The 18,990-nt window shown below is 54.0% G+C and overlaps 1 protein-coding gene across 2 annotated transcripts in view; it reads right to left on the bottom strand.

Moving 5' to 3' along the window:
• Positions 1 to 14,364, bottom strand: part of WDR1 (WD repeat domain 1) — a 44,013-nt gene extending 29,649 nt beyond the window's left edge. Inside the window, exons 1-3 of one of the 2 annotated variants that reach the window (XM_023638348.2) lie at positions 14,002 to 14,364; positions 13,429 to 13,550; positions 1,279 to 1,369 (exon numbers count right to left, since the gene is read on the bottom strand). In XM_023638348.2, the coding sequence (XP_023494116.1) occupies positions 1,279 to 1,369; positions 13,429 to 13,550; positions 14,002 to 14,017 (229 nt within the window). In that variant the 5' untranslated portion in view covers positions 14,018 to 14,364. The remainder of the gene's footprint in view (positions 1 to 1,278; positions 1,370 to 13,428; positions 13,551 to 14,001) is intronic. The other variant, XM_070262705.1, reaches the window with a different exon arrangement.
• Positions 14,365 to 18,990: the final 4,626 nt, after the last annotated feature.

Here is an 18,990-nt window from a genome sequence, read left to right as displayed (position 1 = left end):
GCTGGCAAGCAGGACTGGAAAAAAAAATTCAGAGGGCTAAAATAAATCAAGGGTTATATTAGAGCAAGTTTTACAGATGGAGTCAGAGTAGATCCAAACACAAAAATCATTAAGTGCCTATTACGTGCCAGACTCCTGGCCAAGCCCTGCACACACAACCCCGGCCGGCCGGCATGAGCTGTCGCCTGTTGCCCTGGCATGTCCTGGTTTTGGTGACAGACCCTATGGTCACCCGCTGCCAGGTGCCCCTAGTGCAAGAGCCATCGCAGGCATTTTACAAGAACTGCCACACTGGATCCTCCCCTTAAAGAGCAACTGAAAGCCCAGGAAGGTGAGTTATTTAAGGAAGGTGGTGCAGCTGGGAAGGGGTGAATCCTTCAAGGACAGGGCCCTGCATGGCCTGCCACACAGAGAGCAAGGAGTGTGGACAGCACGCTCACCGGTGTGCACCAATCCTGGCCTCCCCTATTGGCTGCTTATTCTTTCAGCAATTTGTTCATTCCTGTCACTCTCAGGGGAGGCTGAGGAGGCCCATTCACCTGGCTCTCCCTGGAGCCTGGACCAGTCTCGGCACAAGAAATATTTGTTGAACATATGAATGAATGAATGAACGAATGAATGGGAGACACAAGGTAAGCCACTCTTAACTTGTGTGCCTTTCTTGCCTGTAAATGTGTGTAAAAGGTCTACCTCCAGGGTTAAGTGAATAAAGCATCCCATACCCTAAAGCTCTCTGCGCCCCTCCTCTCACCCAGCCTCCCACGGAGCCATACAAAAGCCCGGCTGGAGAGAGCAAAGGCCTGACCACAAATGAAATGGAGCAAATGGAGCGCTTGCCTCGAGGCTGGCATTGTGCGGGGCAGCGGGAAAGGAGCAGCGAATAAAGGTGACACGAGACAAAGCTACGATTCAGAAACGCGCACGCGCACACACACACACACTGAGCTCCAATATACCACGATACAGCACCTGCAAAGGCCTCTGGCCAACCTCACAAGAGCATTTCTGCTGACCTCTGAGTTGGAACCAGCTGGAACACTGCAAACTACCAAGTTCTGGAATGGGGCTTTTCAGGGGCTTATACCTTCCCTGTCAGCTCCAGCTGAAACTCATTACACTGCTTCCACCCGCCCCCTGGTCCCCTCCACCCCGCTTTACCCTCTTCCCTCCTCCTCCCAAGCCAGGAGGCCAGCTTAGCCCCAGGACTGGGTAGGGGGTGGGACAGCAGCACCTCGGCCACACCACCTGCGTCCAGGAGCCATGCACTGGTACACGTACCTCCGGAGGCGATGTAGAATCCGCTGGGCGCGTACTTGGCCACCACCACTTGATGGGCATGCTCCGTGTAGATGTCAGCAATGGCTGGGTTCTGTGGGCGGGAGACCCCAAGTGAGCACAAGGAACGTAGGAGCAGCCAAACTGCTTTCCGCTCTCCCAAATAATGCGTTTGGGGGTTTCGGGGGAGGGGGATGACACACACACACACAAACTTACATTAAAAGCTTCATAAAGAAAACCCGGAAGTATGCTACCTGCCTACACACCACTGCCCACCTTCCTATCTCTGGGTGACAGAATTCCAGAACTCCAGGTAACGGTAACCCTTTCTCTCTAGTCTACAATTACAGAATTTGAGGCGATTTTCTTCAGTCTGCTTTTCTGTATTTGCCGTAGTACGAATATGTATTTGTGAAATATATACATGAAATAAAAGTTTTCATTAAAAAAAAAAAACCTATGACGCTTTCTCCTCTTTGTGGGAAGCTGCCACTTCTTCAAGTCACAGTTCCTGACTCTCAGAGCTGCCTCCCTGCCGAACCAAGCCTACCCCAGGTTGCCAAGCAGTGTACAACCCAAAACAGGGCCTTCGTCTCTGAGGCACAAGAACAGAGTGGCTGCGAGCCTCTCGTCAGCAGACTTCCTTCAGGAGACGTGGATTCCCCACACCTTTCGTAGCACAGATCAAAGGCTGGCTGGACACTGTGGCAAGTAAGGGGCCAGCACTTGGGGCCAGAAGCATCTTCACTACTCCAATAAGGTTTTAACACACAATTTACTGAAAGTACATCACAGCACCCCGTCCCTCCCCAAACACACGCGACCAATGGGCCTCAGCAAAACTGAGACACACCCTGGGATGCTCCGTTTGTCCCCACAGCCAAGCTTGCTTTCAGGAGGGAATGAAGACTCAGCCGTCCAATCCCAATACCCACTGTCAGCTTCCCGTGACCCAAGTGCTCTCTGAAAAGAGGCAGCTTCCCACATGCGGGACTGAGGACACGTCAGGTCCCAAGGAGGCCATGCAGCTTTCCAGGAGCAGCTGCCGGAGGCCCACTTAACCTGACCTCTAACTGCGCCCCCACCTGTTCTGCCGCCCGGTGCTCTCTGCTCCCTCATCTCCTCACACCCCCCCCAACAGGATCAGAGGCCTGTTCTCTTCTCTGCCTTCCAGCCACAGGATACCCCCCTCCTCCAGCAGACTGAGACGGGAGAAGTACACCTTAAATCCTAGCCCCCTCAACTACCCTTCTGCCCTTCTTGTCAGCCCCATGTCTCTGTAAACGCTGTTCCCTCGGCCAGCAACACCTCTCCCTGCCTGCTAATGCCTACTTCTGCAGCAGGCCCAAGGGAGCCGTCTGCGCGAGCCTCCTGCAGTGGTCAGTTCTCTCTCCTGTGCAGTTAGGACACACAGTCCCTTGCCTCTTGCCCTCTCTTCCAGCTCTTCTCTGACTTGTTTCATGCGCCTTCATCGCTTTTGCCAGCACAGCAGTTAGCAAATAACAGGTACTCGATAAATGTTTTTAGGGGGAAAAAACCCAAGTTTACATAGTCTTTCTCTTTCACCTCTAGGACTTAACATTTAGCATTATGTGAATGTAGCAGGCACTTAAGATATGTGGTTCATAAATTAGCCCACCTTGGAGTAAACATTTGCTAATGAAATTAGAAAGATATAGGTATCCGAGGAAGATACTACGAACAGCAAATGAGCACATGAGAAGGTGCTCAATATCATAGCCTTTTGGGAAATACAAATCAGAACTACAATGAGATATCGCTAAACTACCTAATTCTATATTAGAATAAAAGACTGATGTCACCAAATGTTGGCAAGGATGGAGGGGGCACTGGAATGTTCACATATTGCTGGTGGGAACGCAAAATGATACAGCCAGAAAACAGTCTGGCTGGTTATTTATAAAGTTAAACATAGTTACCACACTAAACCCACCTGTCCACAAAGACACAGCGCAAAGGTTCAGAGATGCCTTTATTCATAACAGCCCAAAATGGAACCATGCAATGTCTGCCAACCGGTGCCTGGAGAAACAAGCTGCGCTGTATTCGTCCAGTGGAATACGAGTCAGCAAGAAAGAGGAACAAACCACACCACGCTCAACGACACGCTGAACCTCAGAAGCATTACGCTACTTGGAAAAGCCAGACACAAAAGACAACACTGGACCGCATGATTCCTTTTTATGAAATTCTAGAAAAGGCAAGAAAGTGACAAAGCAGAGCAACTGGGGCGGGCGGGGGGTGTGGGTCGAGGGAGCCAACTGACTGAAGGACATTCTGGAAGGACTAGAAGGTTCTACATCACGACTGTAGTGGTGGAATGGGACTGCATCCATCTGTCAAAACTAAAATTGTACACTTAAAACAGACAACTTTGATTGTATCTAAATTGCGCCTCAATACAAGCACAATGCCTGGGATCTGTCAAATGCTGGCCTAATGCAACCCGTCCCTGCCCACACTAGCCTTCCACATGCTACACGGACAGTTCCCGCACAAAGCAGCCAGCAAAAGCTGTCTGTGGACAGGCTGCCACTGTGTCTGTTTCAAGGCCGACTGAGGGGGTCTTACACCCTATACAGTGGACACTATGAGGCCATGTTACAGATGAGAAAGCCATCCCACAGGCAATGAACCACCCACACTGGCACACACAGCCTGGCACTACCTTTAAAAGGGTGGGCTCCAAGGGGCCCTGGGGAAGGGACGGAAGATGAGTAGGCAGCAGCCTGGGAGGAAGTTCTGCTCCCAAAACATCCTTCCCCTAAATGGTCAGGGTGTGTGAAACCCCCAGGGTCATCCCCAGCAGGCTCAGCACCAGAATCCTGGGCTGGATGAGACGTCACTCTCGTCCATATTCTAAATACAGTACACAACGGGGCCAGCGAGCAGATGAGATTCTCCGGGGTGGACACAACGACTACACCTGGGCCACACTGCTCCGCACACAGGAAGGCCAGCTGCCAGAGCTGGAAATGACACCTCCCCTGTCCCCAACGTGTCCCACTGTAGGTCAGGCTCATTCAACATCAGCTGGGTCCAGACGGCACCAGGACTTGGACCCGACATCCCCCCGGCTTTTCCCCTTTCTCTTCCTGTCTTGGGGAAGGAGAACAGGATTTGAGGTGAGTAGTTTATCTGGGGAAGGGCTCGGGGAGGGGGAAAATGAGACACAGAAGGGAAGAAAGCCAGCTCCGGGAGCACCAAGGAGCATCACTCTTGGAGGGCCTCGGGCGACCATTCAGAACTGAGTGTGGAAGTGGGGGGCGCCCCTCCTCCGGGCCTTCCTTCCTGCACTGCCGCAGGCCCCATCAGCTCTCCCCCCAAGGACAGGAGACTTCAGGCAGGAGCCAGGAGGAAGCGCTGACACTGGAGGCCTCACAGGTGCCTAGCGGACGTGGGCAGAGCCCGCTAAAACCTCCTGTCATCTCGCCCTCATGCCCGTCCCAGGCCTGCCCAGTCTTCAAGAGCTCCCAAACTCACCTCCTCTTTCCCCCCAGGGCCACAGATCCACCCAGTCCTTCCTGGGATCATGGTGACACCTTTTTAAGTGCTCTCTACCTTCTATCAATCTGCCAGTCTTGAGGCCCCAACACTGATCCCCTCACACCCCTGCTTGAAATCCTTCCCTCAGGAGCTACAGGGCCTGACCTGCAGCCTCCGCTCTTCCCAGACCCCCCAGGGCCCCTTCCCTCCCCAGGCCCACGAGGCTGGAACAGGAGGCCCCTGCCCCCGGGTCCCTGCTGAGTCAGCACCCTGCACAGGGCCTGACTGTGACAGGTGACAGGGAGGGAAGGGCAGAGCGCAGGGCCAGGAGCCCCGGGACAAGCCCGAATGCTCCCCACACCTGGGGCATCAGGGAGCCTCACAGAAGGCACGTAAAGTGGGGTGCTCGACAAGTCGCAGGCAGGCCAGGGCTCAGGCCCCACCCCAGGCCCAGTACACCAAAGGGCCTCTGACCCCCTTCCTCCCAACCCGGGGCGCTGACCCTGTGGGATTCGCCCCGACACAGCAGGAAGAGCCACTCAGACACACTCCAACATGTCCCGGGCAGTGTCCGACTGAGCCACCCTGTGCTCCCCAAAGCTCTTTCACGTTCCTTCTGTCCTCTGGGCCCAGCGGCTGAGGCAGGGGTCAGAGGTCACCACCCATTTACAGGTCAGGTTGAGGGATGGCCCAGGCGGCAGGGCGTGGCAGCTCTTACCTCAGCACCTGGCCCACGGTGGACCCGAGGGACATGTCGGGAGGCGGCGGGGAGGGCCTCCCTGGAGCTGTGTGGCACAGCACTCCGCTGCGGCTGCGCACGGTCCCCTGGAGCCTCAGACAACCCTGGGCATCCTCCAAACTCCAGCCAGGCAGAGTGAGAGGGACCTTCGAGGACCACGTTTCAGAGCACTGGCTTTCTAAACGCTCCTCGTTCCTGAAAGCAGCCACTGGAACGGACCTGCGCGGTCCCCACGACCTGCAGGGCCCTCTGTTCACTGGCGGCTGAGGCCACACTCAAATCACTGCAGAGCAGGCCAGCTCCACAACCCTCTGTGCCCCCAGCCCAGCAGGTCTGCACCCGAGGCTCGGCCCCTCCAAACTGCCTCACGGGCAGCAAGGATACACAAGGTGTGGTCCCTTCGTGCCTTCTGAGAGTTCCCCATCCACCCTGAGCTGGCCCTGGGGATCCGGCAGTGAGCGGATGCTTCACACAGAGGGCGACCAGGCACGAAGCAGGAGCCGTGAGCACCGCCTGCTCAACTGTCAAGGCTCCCTCTCACCCACTTAGCTCTGAGCTGCGATCCAAAGTCCACTCCCCATTACGCCCTCCTCCCTCCTTCATCAAATCACTATGGTGACATTCTTCCCCTTACCTGCCTCAGCCTGGAATGCCTTCCCTCCTTCCCGATCCCAAGGAAGTCTCCTAATTATCTTCTAACACTCAGGTAAAGGCCACCTCCTTCAAGAAGCCTTCCCTGATGCTCCAAGCTGGAAATAAGCTCTCCCAGCCCTGAAGGCCCACACCACATCCCTATCCCCCCAAACCACCACCCTTATCAGTTTCTACCTTGTACTACATGCCTTTCTTATACCCACTTGGCTTCTCACTAAGTGGATCCCACAGAGGGCAGGGTCCGTGTTTGATTCACCACAGCAGCCTCCAAATACCCCAAAGACCAGGGCGTGCCGGAACCTGGGAGCTGATGAAGAGCAAACAATCATCGGAGCCTGATGACTCACTCTCAGACAGCCTCCAGGTGGACCTTCCAGTTGATTCTCTTTGAAACCTCACTAAAGGAAGGTCAACTTTTACAGCCGAAGAAATCTGGGCACAGAGACATGGAGCAACGTGCCCAATGGCACCACTGGTAAGTGGTGGGGCTGGACCTGAACTCAGATAAGAGCCTTTCTGCCTCAGTTTTATTCACTCACTTACGGTTGGTACCACCGGTAGCCCGGTTCTTTAACTCAGGGAAGAGAAGTCGGCACTGGCCGCCAGTCACACGTTTCAGCACCACGTGGAGCCAGGTCACTGAGCCGCAGGGCTGGAGCAGTCAGGGAGGGACCCGCCATGCCCAGAATGACTATCCTTCCTGCCTCCCAGCTCAGCCCTTTCCCATGAAGCAAACCAACCTTAGAACCAGGGCCCGTGAGGACTCCCCACGTGACCCTGGGCAAGCCATGCCCCACTGGACACAGGACTTGCCACTTCCATTCCCGTCTTCCCCTTTCCCTCTGCCTGCCTCCGGCCTTCTGAGAAGTCACAAGGGGAGACTTTGAGGGTGGCTGCCTGGGTTCAAATCCTAGCACCACTTCGGTATTCTCATCTCTAAAAAGAGAGACTGCATCCACCCAGCAGGGAGTTGTGAAGAAGGCGGCAGAACGTGCACCGTCACGGCCCAGGCAACCCTCTAGGCATGCTTGGGAATTAACTCAGTTACACTGAGTCAGTTACACTGACACCGTAACATCGTTCTCCCCATTCTTACAGACGTGGGAACTGAGCCGAAGGAGGCAAGTACACCAAGTGCCTGGGCAGTGCCTGGCACAAAATGTGCTCAACAAAGACGAGCTCCGATGGCAGGGGTGGCGCTCAGGGATATGTGCTGGACTGGAGTAAGCCAGCACTCCCGGAGATCAGGGGCGGGCCTGTGGGGCAGGACTGGAGTGCCTATGTTGCGATGTTCAAATAGAGTCTATGGTAGATGAATGGCCCTTTTCTGAGTGAGACCCTGGAGAGCAGAGGTAAGTCCTGTGGGTAGAAACTATAAGCAAGCCGACCAAAGCTTAGGATCCAGGTCTTTCTAAAGGGTGTGTCACCACCAAAGCTGGGAGACTCCACCACTGAGACTTTGGAAGAGAAGTAAAAAGGGCCCTGTCCACTCCAGGGTCTCCACACCATCTGTAATAAGGGCCTGCAGGGTGCGGGGGACCATGTTACAAGGGCTGGGACTGGGCAGGATCTGGGTGAGCATCTCCGACCATTCCGAAGCAGGGTCAACTTCTATAAGCCAACCACAAACAGGGCCACCTCTCCGCTGGCCTCAGCACGACACTGTAACCGTTTCTTTTACCTAAAAAAAGCCTTTGACATCCCTCTCCACACCTCCATCAACAGGCTACGAAATGTACCAAAACCACCCGCAGAGTCCACAACGGCGCTCAAAGGACACAAGTCAAACTTCTTCCAACCTCTGCGCACATCTGCTTCCCTGTCTAGATTCTCCACATCTCTGCTACGTTGCTGTCTTAATCCTCTTTGTGAAGAACTCTTACTCATCTTCCAAAACCCAACACAAATGTGCCCCTCCTCCAAAAGCCTTCCCTGCTGCTCTGTGGTACAGACGGTTCTTCCCTCTTGTTCCAAAATCACTCATGACATTCTCCTCTTAACCTGGTGTGTTACAACATTATCTTCCAGGGTTCTCTGGTGCTACTGACATTTTGGGCCAGATAATTCTTTGTTGTAGGACAGTCCTGTGCATTGTGGGAAGTTTGGCAACATCCCTGCCCTCTACCCACTAGATACCAGGAGCACAAAAAATGCCTTCAGACATTGCCAAATATCCCACAGGGGGGTAGGATGGGAGCAAAACTGCCTGTTGCTGAGAACCACTGACTTAAATCTTGGGCACAGCAGCCATGGGCAAGGCTCAGCAGGACGGGGGCTTAGTGAATGTGTGTGGGAAACATCAAGAACCAAGGATGGGTTGTCCCAGCTGATTAGCACTTGCTGAGCGATGCATTCATCTTGGAGCAGCTCCCTAATTGGTGTCCCTGCCTCCCATCCCAGACACAGAACAATCTCTCGACTGCAGAGTTGCTCATTTTACTCAGCTGCCTAACCCTGCAAAGGTTCTGATGGCCACCGGAACAGGACCAGCTCTGTCACAGGGCTGCCTGACCACCCACCCCGAGCCCCACACTCCTCTCCTGCCTGTTCCATCCCTTCCCCTCAAGCCCAGTGCTCTAGCCATGACCATCACCCCGAAACTCACCACCTCTGCAGGACCTTCTTGCCGCCCCGCTCCACCTGACTGGCACCAATGATCCTGCAGGGCCCTTCCTCAGGCCGCAGCTGCTCAGACCCTCCTGTGGTGAGTGCCCCACGGGACCTCCTCTTCCTCAGGTCAGTTCCGTCCCCCAATGTCAGACTGCCCCGCTGGACTGGGAGCGCCAGGACAGGCCCTTGGCTGGGTGTCTCCAGGGCCTGGCATGGGCTTCCTCACAAAGCAGGGGCTTGATAAGTATTTGTAACAGGATGGACTGGAGCTCAAAGTACAGGAGGTGGAGGGGAAAAAGAGCAGTGGGGAGAGAAATGGAAATGCCTACCCTGGGCCAGCTAACACTCAGGGAGCCCCTGCTGTGACTGGCAATGGGTGGGACACCACGATGTCACAGCCAAAGCACCCGAGGATTGCTGGCCTGAGAGCCAAGGAAGTACCCCCACAGACCACTGACTTGGGTACCACGCAGCTGTGACCTTTGCTGAGCCCCAGTCTCCTCACTTCTTAAAGGTCAGAGAGGACCCCAGATTCTCGCCCCGCTCTGGCCCCCACGCGTGCTGCCTGCCTGCCTGCTCCTTTTCTGCCCAGGTGGTAATCAAACACGCCACTGCCTTCTGTCGCCTGCAGCTCGTTTCACTCCCACCAAGACAGCGAGCTCCGTGCAGGCAGGGCCTCTGTATCTGTGTTCCCTACAGGGCCGGTGGCTATCCTGGACACACAGCAGGGAATTGTAGGCATGTGCAATTGGACAGAAGGGACGAAGTCCGTCCTTCTCAGGCCATCTGTCCCTTCGCATATGCACCCTCCCCCCACCCGGAGGGGAGACACAGGTGGTCCTTCTGCAAATGACTGGCAGATCACTCCACGTGAAATTCAGCACTCAAGTTCAACATCCTCCAACTGGGCCTATACCCTGCTCAAGGAGATGAGGCCACCGGTACTGCGCATGGAAGCACAGCAACGTCAAACTGCTACGAACATCTCCCTGCATGGAATTTAATTTTACATACATAATTTTTTCAAATATATATATGTTAGTTCTGGAATCTAGGGATTGGATAGTTTACAAAGCCAGCCCCAAACCTGCCCTTGTAGCAAAGCTGCTGGCTGCTGCTGGCAGCTTGTAAGGGGCCTCTGCTGGGAAGCTCGCTGCCAAAGCTGTTTTCCAGGGAAGTCATCCTGGGCGGTTTAGAATCACAAAGAGGCTCCTTCACAGCCACAGGGAGTAACCCTTCCCAGTGGTTACGTGGTGGGCAGGGGTGATGCGGGCCTCCAGGTAAGAGCATATCAGGTAATAGTATATCAGGTTCTCTCCTTCTGGAATACTTGTTTCTGGATGGCCACATCACCACATGCTTTTCACTCTGCAGAGGAGCATTTCCTCTCAAGGTGTGGCATTCACAAGTGTTGAAAGAAAATAGATCAGAAATTCTCTTTTCTATAAGCTTAAGAAGCGCCAGCATGCTGGGTTCACAAAACAACCTGTAAGCCAACAAAATGAATGACAGCTGTGGCTCCAAGTGGAAGGTCAGCAGAGGGACTGAGACCCACTTGGTCCGAAAGGTGAACGCCACACGATACAGGTCCAGCAACCTGAAGCAGGCCGAGCCTTTCCTACTTCCATGCAGTAAAACCTTCAGTGGCTGCCTACGATCTCCATGACACAGCTAGGCCCTCAAGACCTTCTGATCAACAAATAACTCACTGAGCACCTGTTACAGGGCACCCCCTCTAGACGAGGACATGAACTGGGAGAACAAAGCCCTGCTGTCACAGAGTTAGTCTCATTCAGGAGGACAGGCAGAGGCGCACATGCACTCGCAGGCTGCAGTGGCCCGCTGGCTCGCTCCGTATTGTTAGCACTGAGGGGTAAAGGCCAGGATGCGAGTGCGGTTTACCGGACGCCCTTCTGATATGGTGACACCTAAACAAAAACACCAAGGAAGGTGGGGAGCAAGCTGTGCAACTATCTGAGGGAAGAAAATTCAGGCAAAGGCCACTGCAACTCCCACATCCTGAGACAGATATGCGGCATGTTGCAGAGAAAGCACTGGAGGAAGTGTGCCCGGAGCTGAGTGAGGGAAGGGGGCTGCGAGGCCAGAGCCAAAGTGCAAGGCTAGCCAGTCGGCGAGGCCCCATCAGCCACGGTGAGGGGGAGCGAGCAAAGGAGTAACGCGATCTCAGATTTTAACATAACCAGTCCAGCCGCAGTGTTGAGAGCAGCCTGGAAGAGAGCCAGGGGGGAAGCAGAGAGACCAGTTCAAGGTTTTCTTGCAATCCAAGAGGGAGAGGATGGTGACTTGGATGAGGACAGAAACAGAGGAAATGGTGAAAATCTGTCTGATTCTGAAGATACTTTAAATGTAGTATCAACAGGATTTGCTGAAGAATGAAATACAGCACGGAAGGGGAGAGTTAAGCAGAAGTCCAAGGTTTGGGGTTTGAACAGCTGGAGGAATGGTGGAACAGGGGAAAGACAGAGGGGGATCCCAAATTTGGTCTGGGCATGTGAAGTATGGGATGCCAATCAGACATCTGCTGGACATTCCACCATATGATCCCAGCCTCCCTTTCCTGCCTCTTCTCTACTCTCCAAGCCTGCATCCTAACCAGATCGTCTTCCTTCTAAACCCTGAATGTTCGTGAGGATGCATGTCTCACTTTTCCAGTATTCTGCCCTAATGAGGATGGCACCCACCTTTACTTGAGTCTCAAGTGTCCACCAATCAAACTAACAGGAAGGATACATTAGCAGCACCCAATGCTGTCCTGGCCCCGCACAAACTTAAAAATAGACGGGAAGGGAAAACAGATGCACCCTCAAAAAAGAATGGAAAACTCTGGGGTACTGGTAAAAATAAAGACCTTAGAAGGAACGAGCAGAATGGGTTTCAAAGTCAGGGAATGCTTCCTGCAAAGGCAAAGCTTGTCTGTGGCTGCAAACAGCTTTTCCATTGGAAGCAGCTCCAGTTACTGGCTCCTGCACCTCGCTGAGCCTGCGACTCTGCAGAGCAATGGGCCCACTGTGGGGGCTGAAGGAGTTGCTGTGGTGTAAGAACATTTCATGGTCCCAGCCACAGGGCAGGTACTTCACGTGAGGTCTCCCATCTGGAGTGAATGTACACTGCCGTGACATGCAAGCCTTATTAAGGTCAAACCCACGTATCCCACTGCCCTGGCAGCCCTGAGAATGCCTTAGTGCATTTTATTTGCCAAACTACCAAGTGAGTCTCTACTCAAGGCCATCTCAACTCTTAGTTTCTCAAAATCTCAGGACCTCACACAGGAGACCTCGAATCACTATAACCTAAGTCCTTGGCGATGCTTCCCCCAGTTCTGAGCGAGGCCAGATCCGCTTTCTAGGAATCCGTGTGACTAGCAGAGTAGCTGTTAGCACCTTCAAAGCACATTCACACCCACCCGTCCCCTCATTCGAGGCGCCCAGCAATCCTGGGCAGAGCAGAAACTGCCAAAGGAAGCTCCGTCTTCCAGCAGAGGAACAAGAGCAACTGGCTGGCTTAAGCAGAGATGGGGGCAGAGCCCGCAGCACCTCAGACCACGCAGAGGCCTATCCTTTTACACACGGGGAAACAGAGGGCGACAGAGCCCTTTCATTCCCTCAGCCAGCTGCAAGGTTCCTGAGGGGAAGTGTGTCCGATCAGTGGTAATCCTAACCCACCCAGTGTAACCACTCACAACAGACGTGAATGCAAGTTGATGCCCCCCGAGAGCATCACTGATCAAAATCACCCACCTACATACGGTCAGCAAGGTCCACCCCAAGCACAGCTCAGGAGCGCCCCCCTCCAAAGGCTGTGCTGTATCTCCATCCCACCCCCCATTCCATCACTCAGGCTGAAGAAGGGAGAAGAAAGATTTCAGTGTGCAAGCCCAGCAGTGGGGAGACTGACAAGTAAAAGACTGGGTCATTTCAATAATTACAGAGGAGTACTAGAAATTTGAGAGGATTTCCCAAGGAACTGGCTCTAGAAGCATTCTCAGCCTCGGTACAGGATGCTTATGCGAATGACTCATGGGAATAAACTAATTTTTGCACTGGGGCTCAGATGTTTAGGGAGGATATCAGGCTGGAGTGCTGAGGCTTGGGTGTGAGTCCAGGCTCTGTCACACTGGGAGACCCTGGGCGTTAATAACGATTAAACGTAAGTGCCATTTACCAAGCGCTGGGCGTGTGCCAGGCATGCTGGGCTGGAAGGACGCATCATCTCCTTCAGTGAGCTCAGGCAGCCAGGGGAAGTGGGGGGAGCCTCATCTCACCATCTCCATTTTACAGACAAGGAAACTGGGGCTCAGAGAGGCCCGTCATCAACCACCCCAAGGTCAAGCAGCAGCTGACCGGGGTCTGTCTGATTCCTCAAATCCAGTGCCCTTATTCTTATGGACTGAACTAATGTGAGCCTCAGTTTCCCCATCAAGAAAGAGAATTGGACCTGGATGAACTCCAAACCTTCTTCCAGGGCTTGCCAGGTGTGGTCCCCAGGCTGAGGGGGCGTGGCGTCCTCACCCTCCCCAGGCCACTGGGCGGGAGATGAGGGGGAGAAAGGGGAAGGAGAGTAAACCTAAGGGCTGCACGCCTGGCGGAACCCGCGCCTGGTGGGGGGAAGGGGGTACTCACGTCGATGTTCCTTAAGATGACGCACTTTCCATTGGTGTAAAGAAAATTGTTGCCCTTGGGGTCGCCGCCGATGATTTTGGAGACGCCTCTCTCCACCTGGGGGAGGCTGGCGAACACCTTCTCTGCGGAGACACAAACGCCGCAGGGCACATTAGGGGCAGCCCTCGCCCGGCCCCCGGCGAGCTGAGGACAGAGGGGAGGGAAGCGGCGGGTGGGAGAGGGGCCCTGGACCGGTCTCAGCCGGTCACCTGTTGCCTCCACCGGGAGGGGTGGCCGCCACTTAGAAGGAGCGCAGGGGACGGCGCAACTTCCTGGTCTGCGCTACCAGCCGGGCCCTTCGGGGACGCGGAGGCACCACCGGGTACGACCCGCACCGCCAACTTCGGGGGGTCCCCCGGGCGGGATCGTCGCCGGGCGCCTCCAGGGCGGCGGGGCGCTCGCCGGCCTGCGCCCGCACCCCTCCCCCGGGTCCGGGGATCCCGCCGGGCCGCCCGCGCCCCGCGCCCCGCCGATGGCCGAGGGAGCCCGGCAGCGCGGGCGCCCACCCCGGGGGCTCCGGGGCGCGGCACTTACTGATCTCGTACGGCATCCTTGCCCACTTGTTACCGCGCCGCGCTCGCCGAGAGCCTCCGGGGCCGCGCGCGCCGCGAATCAGACCTGGCCGGGGCCGAGCTGGGGAGAGGGGCCGAAAGGCGGCGCCGGGCGTGCCGGGCGCGGAGGGGGCGGTGCGAGGCCGCGGCTCCGAGGCCGGCTCGCGCCCTGCCCTGCGCGCGGCGGCTGCGGACGCGCCGAACCCGGAAGCGCGGCCCCGCGCGCGGCTCGCCCCCAGCTTTGACCATATATAGTCAAGCGCTCAGCTCGGCGGCTGCAGCCCCGGCGAGCCTGCGCGGACCCGGCCGTCCCTTCCCCCAGCGCGGGCCCCGCCCCGGAAGTGACGTCAGCACGCGGCCCAGTGAAAAGGCGGCTCGGGCCGCGCTCGCAATCGGAATAGTCTTGGGGGTGGGTGTGTGAGGGTCGCTGCACGTTTCCTGGGGGAAGGAAGAGTCGGGTGCTAGGGCTTGCTTGCCCTCGAGGTGCAGAGGGGTCAGAGGAGCTTGGGTGGGGGACCGGGGGGCCCTTTCAGTGCCTGTGTTTGTGTAGCGGGCGTTCCCGAGCCGCCAGCCTTCCGGCCGAGTCGGTGCCCGCTGTTCGCAGAAGCTGTGAGGCGCCCACTGGGGTTTTGCAAACAGAGGAGTGCTTTTTCTTCTTTTTTTTTTTTGAAGCATGACTAAATGGGAGTTGCTCTTCCTCGAAAATAGCTGCTGGCAGCGGGAACTTCAGGGATGTGTTTGCTGGGCCCGAGCTCTCGCTCAAAACTTCCTTTTAGAAAGCTAAGAAGCCAAGAAAAGCGAAGGGGGATCTAGGTTCTAAGAAAACCCAAGGTTTACTTCCTAATTAAAGCAAGAGAAAAAGGGGAACTTCCACTTGTAAGATCCGGGCAGCGGCTCACTGAAAGCGGAAAAGCAAGGGCTCTGGGGGGTGTGACTGTGAGCCCCATCGTTCCGTAGGGGAGGTGCTATTCTTCCCTCGGAGTTAGGGGCCGGGCGGTTAAGAAGAACTCTGTGTAAAGCATCTGTGGGTACTGAAACGTTCTGAAACCCAAGCTAGAGAATCCTTGCAGTGATCCTTGACTTTATTTTCCTTTCTAGTCTTTTGGGAAATCCTATTAGCTCTATTTTCAAAACGTATCCAGGTTAATCATTTCTCTTTGGTATTACTCCTGCAGAGCCGAGCCCTGAAGGCTCACCTGGGTTATTGCAGGTGTTTCTTATCTGGCCTCTAGGTTTCTGTTCTTACCCTGCCCCACCTTCACGTCAGTCTGTTCTCGAGATTGCAGCCAGAGTGTTCTTTTCAAGCTGTAAATCAGGTCTAGCTGTTCCTCAGTTTAAAACCTATAGGAGCTGAGTCTCAAAAGCTAAAGTCCTGAAAATGGCTGCCGGGGCTCTAGGTGATAGGTCTCGGAGTTACTCGAGACCCCATCCTACTACCCATTGCTCTCAGCTGTACTCTCTCGCTTGCTTTCTCCACGCTGGCCTCCTTGATGCTCCAGGTGTGCTTCTGTCCCCAGGGTCTCTATGACATCTGTTCGCTACCTGGAATTCTTATCTCCTGAAAAAGTTCTTCATTGCTTTTTGTCACTTTAACTGAATGTCAACTACCCTGACCACCTTATTTTAAATTGCAACTTTCCAGCCCTTGCAAACACATTTCTGATAGCCCCTCCCCTATGGCTTTTTTTTTTTTTTTGAGGATATCGCTTGTACATGGCATATGCTAGCATAGATGACCCTCACCCCCCATGTAATCCTCTATCAGGAAACGATGGAAGCAAAGGTGGTCTTGTGAACTGAAGGGCTCTAGAAATGTTAAGTCTTCATACAAAGTGGTGAGATTCCTAAAACAGGAACAAAACACAAGTGGCCTTACAAGTAGGGGCTATGACTATCTGCTGAGAACCCAGGATTTAATTATCGGATTAATGAGGCTGGTGAAGAGCAGGTGTGACAAGTTCACCCTAGGGCACTTATGTAATGGAAGGGCTGTTATGTGGAAGTAGAGGTGAGGCGCCAACCTCAAGCTCTTGCAGGCTGGTGACCTTTATGTGGGCACGTAAAGCCTCGCTGGACTTCCTGCTGTTGAAAATGAGACTATAAAGCAAACTTGGATAGAACATTCCCAAACCCCTGGAAGGATGCTAGGCTCCGTGGCTTATTTTTAGCATAAGAGAAAGTTATGTGTAGGTCTAGGGGTTTGAGAAGGAAGTTTGCATGGGAGTGGGGATGTTGTTTGCCATAAAAAGCACAGGTATGTCTAAAGACGACGTGAGTTGGCAGACAGTTGCAGGGATTGAAAGGAAGGAGAGGAGGGACCCCGGGGCGTTATTCCCTTGGGTGACCTTGGCTTGCTTGTGTCTCAGCTCAGTAACACCTAAGTGGTGTCACCTGGGGCTAACTGTTTCTTTACCCTGGGCTCTCCCACTTCCCACCCATACCTTTAACACACCCTCTAATAGTATACCTTTGGTCTCCAGTGGGAACCCTGAAATGTCTGTACCCCAGCAACTCGCTTCTCTGTCAGCCCAGCCACTTCTCTGACTACCTCACCTGTAACCAAGCTGCCTCCTTGGCATCTCAGTGGGAACGTCCTAAAGGCACCTACTTGGACCGAACCAAAGCCCAAATGAGACCAAACAGCTCATCTTCCCCTCCCCTCCCCTGTACAAAGACTGCTCCTCTAAGATGACTGCACAACCTACCAGGTAGAGAGACTTACAAGAATCTTTAACATACAGACCACAGCTTCAGTGGAGCAGTGACCCTGTCTCCAGCAGCACTGGCCAGGAACCTCACCCACCCGTCCTCACCCCCACAGTCAGTCCTTCGCCAAGTGCAGTCGGTTTGCCTGCGTCGCTAGAATTGATCATTCCCTCGTAAACACTGCCTTGCTCCAAGGTTCATCTCCTCGCCTGGGCTGCTTTAATCACCTCCTAACCGGTTTCCCTGTGTCCGCTAGAGCCTCTCATTGCAGCCAGAGTAACTTCAAAACCTTGCTGGCTTCCCCAACTCTTTGCCTCTATCTCGAGAGAGACCAACAACCTCCCTAGGCCTACAAGGCCCCTGGGACACCAGACCCTTCCTGGCTCAAGTAGTGCCTTCCCTTATCTTTCTGTTCAGGCCACCGGGACCTTTCAGTTCTGCCACTCTGCACCTGCTCTTGGCCTTCCCTGACACCCCAGTTCAAGGCCAGTCTGTTCAACTGTGAATTTTCAAATGATACTTAGGCAGTATTTGTTACATTCATTCTTACACCTGCTGGATTAAGCGAATTGCCTTCTGCCCCTGCTGTAAACATGAGAACAGAGACCACGTGTTTTTCCAACGCTTAGCATAGGGCCCAGCAGGCAAGAGTGAAGCTGATCTGCATCCTAGAGGGAATGAGCACCAAGAGCCTCACCTGAACTTGCATTGAATTCCAAAGCGTGAATCAGTGTCTCTTGGAAACATGCTACTTGGGGCAACCCCTTAAGTGAATCTTTGAGGAAAACTCCTAGGCTGGCTTTGGGTAAACTGGTTAGTTACTTGGGTAACTGGGATGAAACCCTTAGAGTGGCTTTAGGCGTGTGAACGTGGCCCTACCGCTTCCCCTTGCAGGACGGAAATGGATTTCAAGTCAGTTCTGCCAAAAGCTTTGCCACAGTGAAAGGGTTTGGGATACTTGGCTCTGTGAGAATCCAACTCGTCCTGAGCATGACTAGCCTCCGAGCCCTTGTTTCCTTTTCCATAAACTGGGCATATGCAGGAGATGTGTGTGAGGCTCCTGCTCTGGGGAGGAACAGAAAAGAGCAATTGGACAGGAATTCTGAACGTCTCTCCAAGGCCTGAAAACCTGCTTGCTCACTTTCAACCCTCATGTCTGGCCTCAGAGGAAAGGTATCTTCTTTCTGTCCAAGTGTATTGGGTCCCTGCAGAGGGCTCTGTGCCAGGTGCTGGAATGAGCCACAGGGAGCTCCTCTCTCCAGGAACTCACGGTTGAACTAGTCTGGCTCCTAGAAAGGATGTGTGCCTAGGGGAAACCTCCCGTCACTGGCCCTGCCCCTTTTGGGACTCTTTCCTGGGTCCTTCCCTATAGCTTGCTAAACAAGCTCAGGTAAGCCACACTCAAGGACCATTTCTAAAGTGTCCCTGGAATAGATAACCTCTATCTACCTTAAGCCAGCCTTACTGCCATCATCTCCAATCTGCACCATGAGTAGCAGCCCCTCATTCCAAATTCTCAAAATGTAGCTCAGGTTGGATCAAGGATCCGTTGGTAGTCCAAATAGCTGTGATAGGGCTGGCTGGTGGTAAAGTCTCAGAGCAAAATTAGCTGCAAGGTACCTACCTCGTGATCCAGGAAATCTGGGGGCGAGGCCTTGGGCTGTCCTCCTAGAGGGAGATCTATTGAGGGCTGGGCCATCCCCCATAAAAGCTCTCTACTGCGTCTGTCGTCTATGCCTTCGTCAAAAAGGAATGACACAAACCGACCTGCCCACATAAACCTGTAAAATAGTGTTAACCTTTAGTGTGTAAACTCTTTCAAGGCAAGAGCAAGGAGTGAATTCTTACCCCAACCCTGAGTACAAGCTTATTACTGGGTCCCTCCTTGGGCTGCTCCATTGAAAACAAATGGTATTTGATGGATGGGCTGCAACGGAGAGTTGTGCTTTGCAAACAGTTGAATGCCTAACACGTGTACCCAGTGCTGCAAGAGTGCTCACGTCGCTGCAGTGTATGGAACCTTGTGCATAAGCCACTTTCTCATTTGAAGTTAGCTGTATTATATATTCTTAGATGTACCCCTAAGAATTCAATGTCACTGCATAGCTTTACGCTGGTTTTAACGTAGCAGTTCAGGGAATATATCCCTTGTATCAAGTTACTGACCTATCCTTGTTTAAACTGTCGCTTCATAGGCAACTACACCTCCGTTATCTCCATTATCTGATCCTTCTAGGGTCCCGGTGAGAGCTAACTGGAGCCAACA

This window comes from Equus caballus, chromosome 3, assembly GCF_041296265.1.
Source record: "Equus caballus isolate H_3958 breed thoroughbred chromosome 3, TB-T2T, whole genome shotgun sequence".
NCBI lineage: Eukaryota > Metazoa > Chordata > Mammalia > Perissodactyla > Equidae > Equus > Equus caballus.
This window is presented reverse-complemented; position numbering and strand designations above follow the sequence as displayed.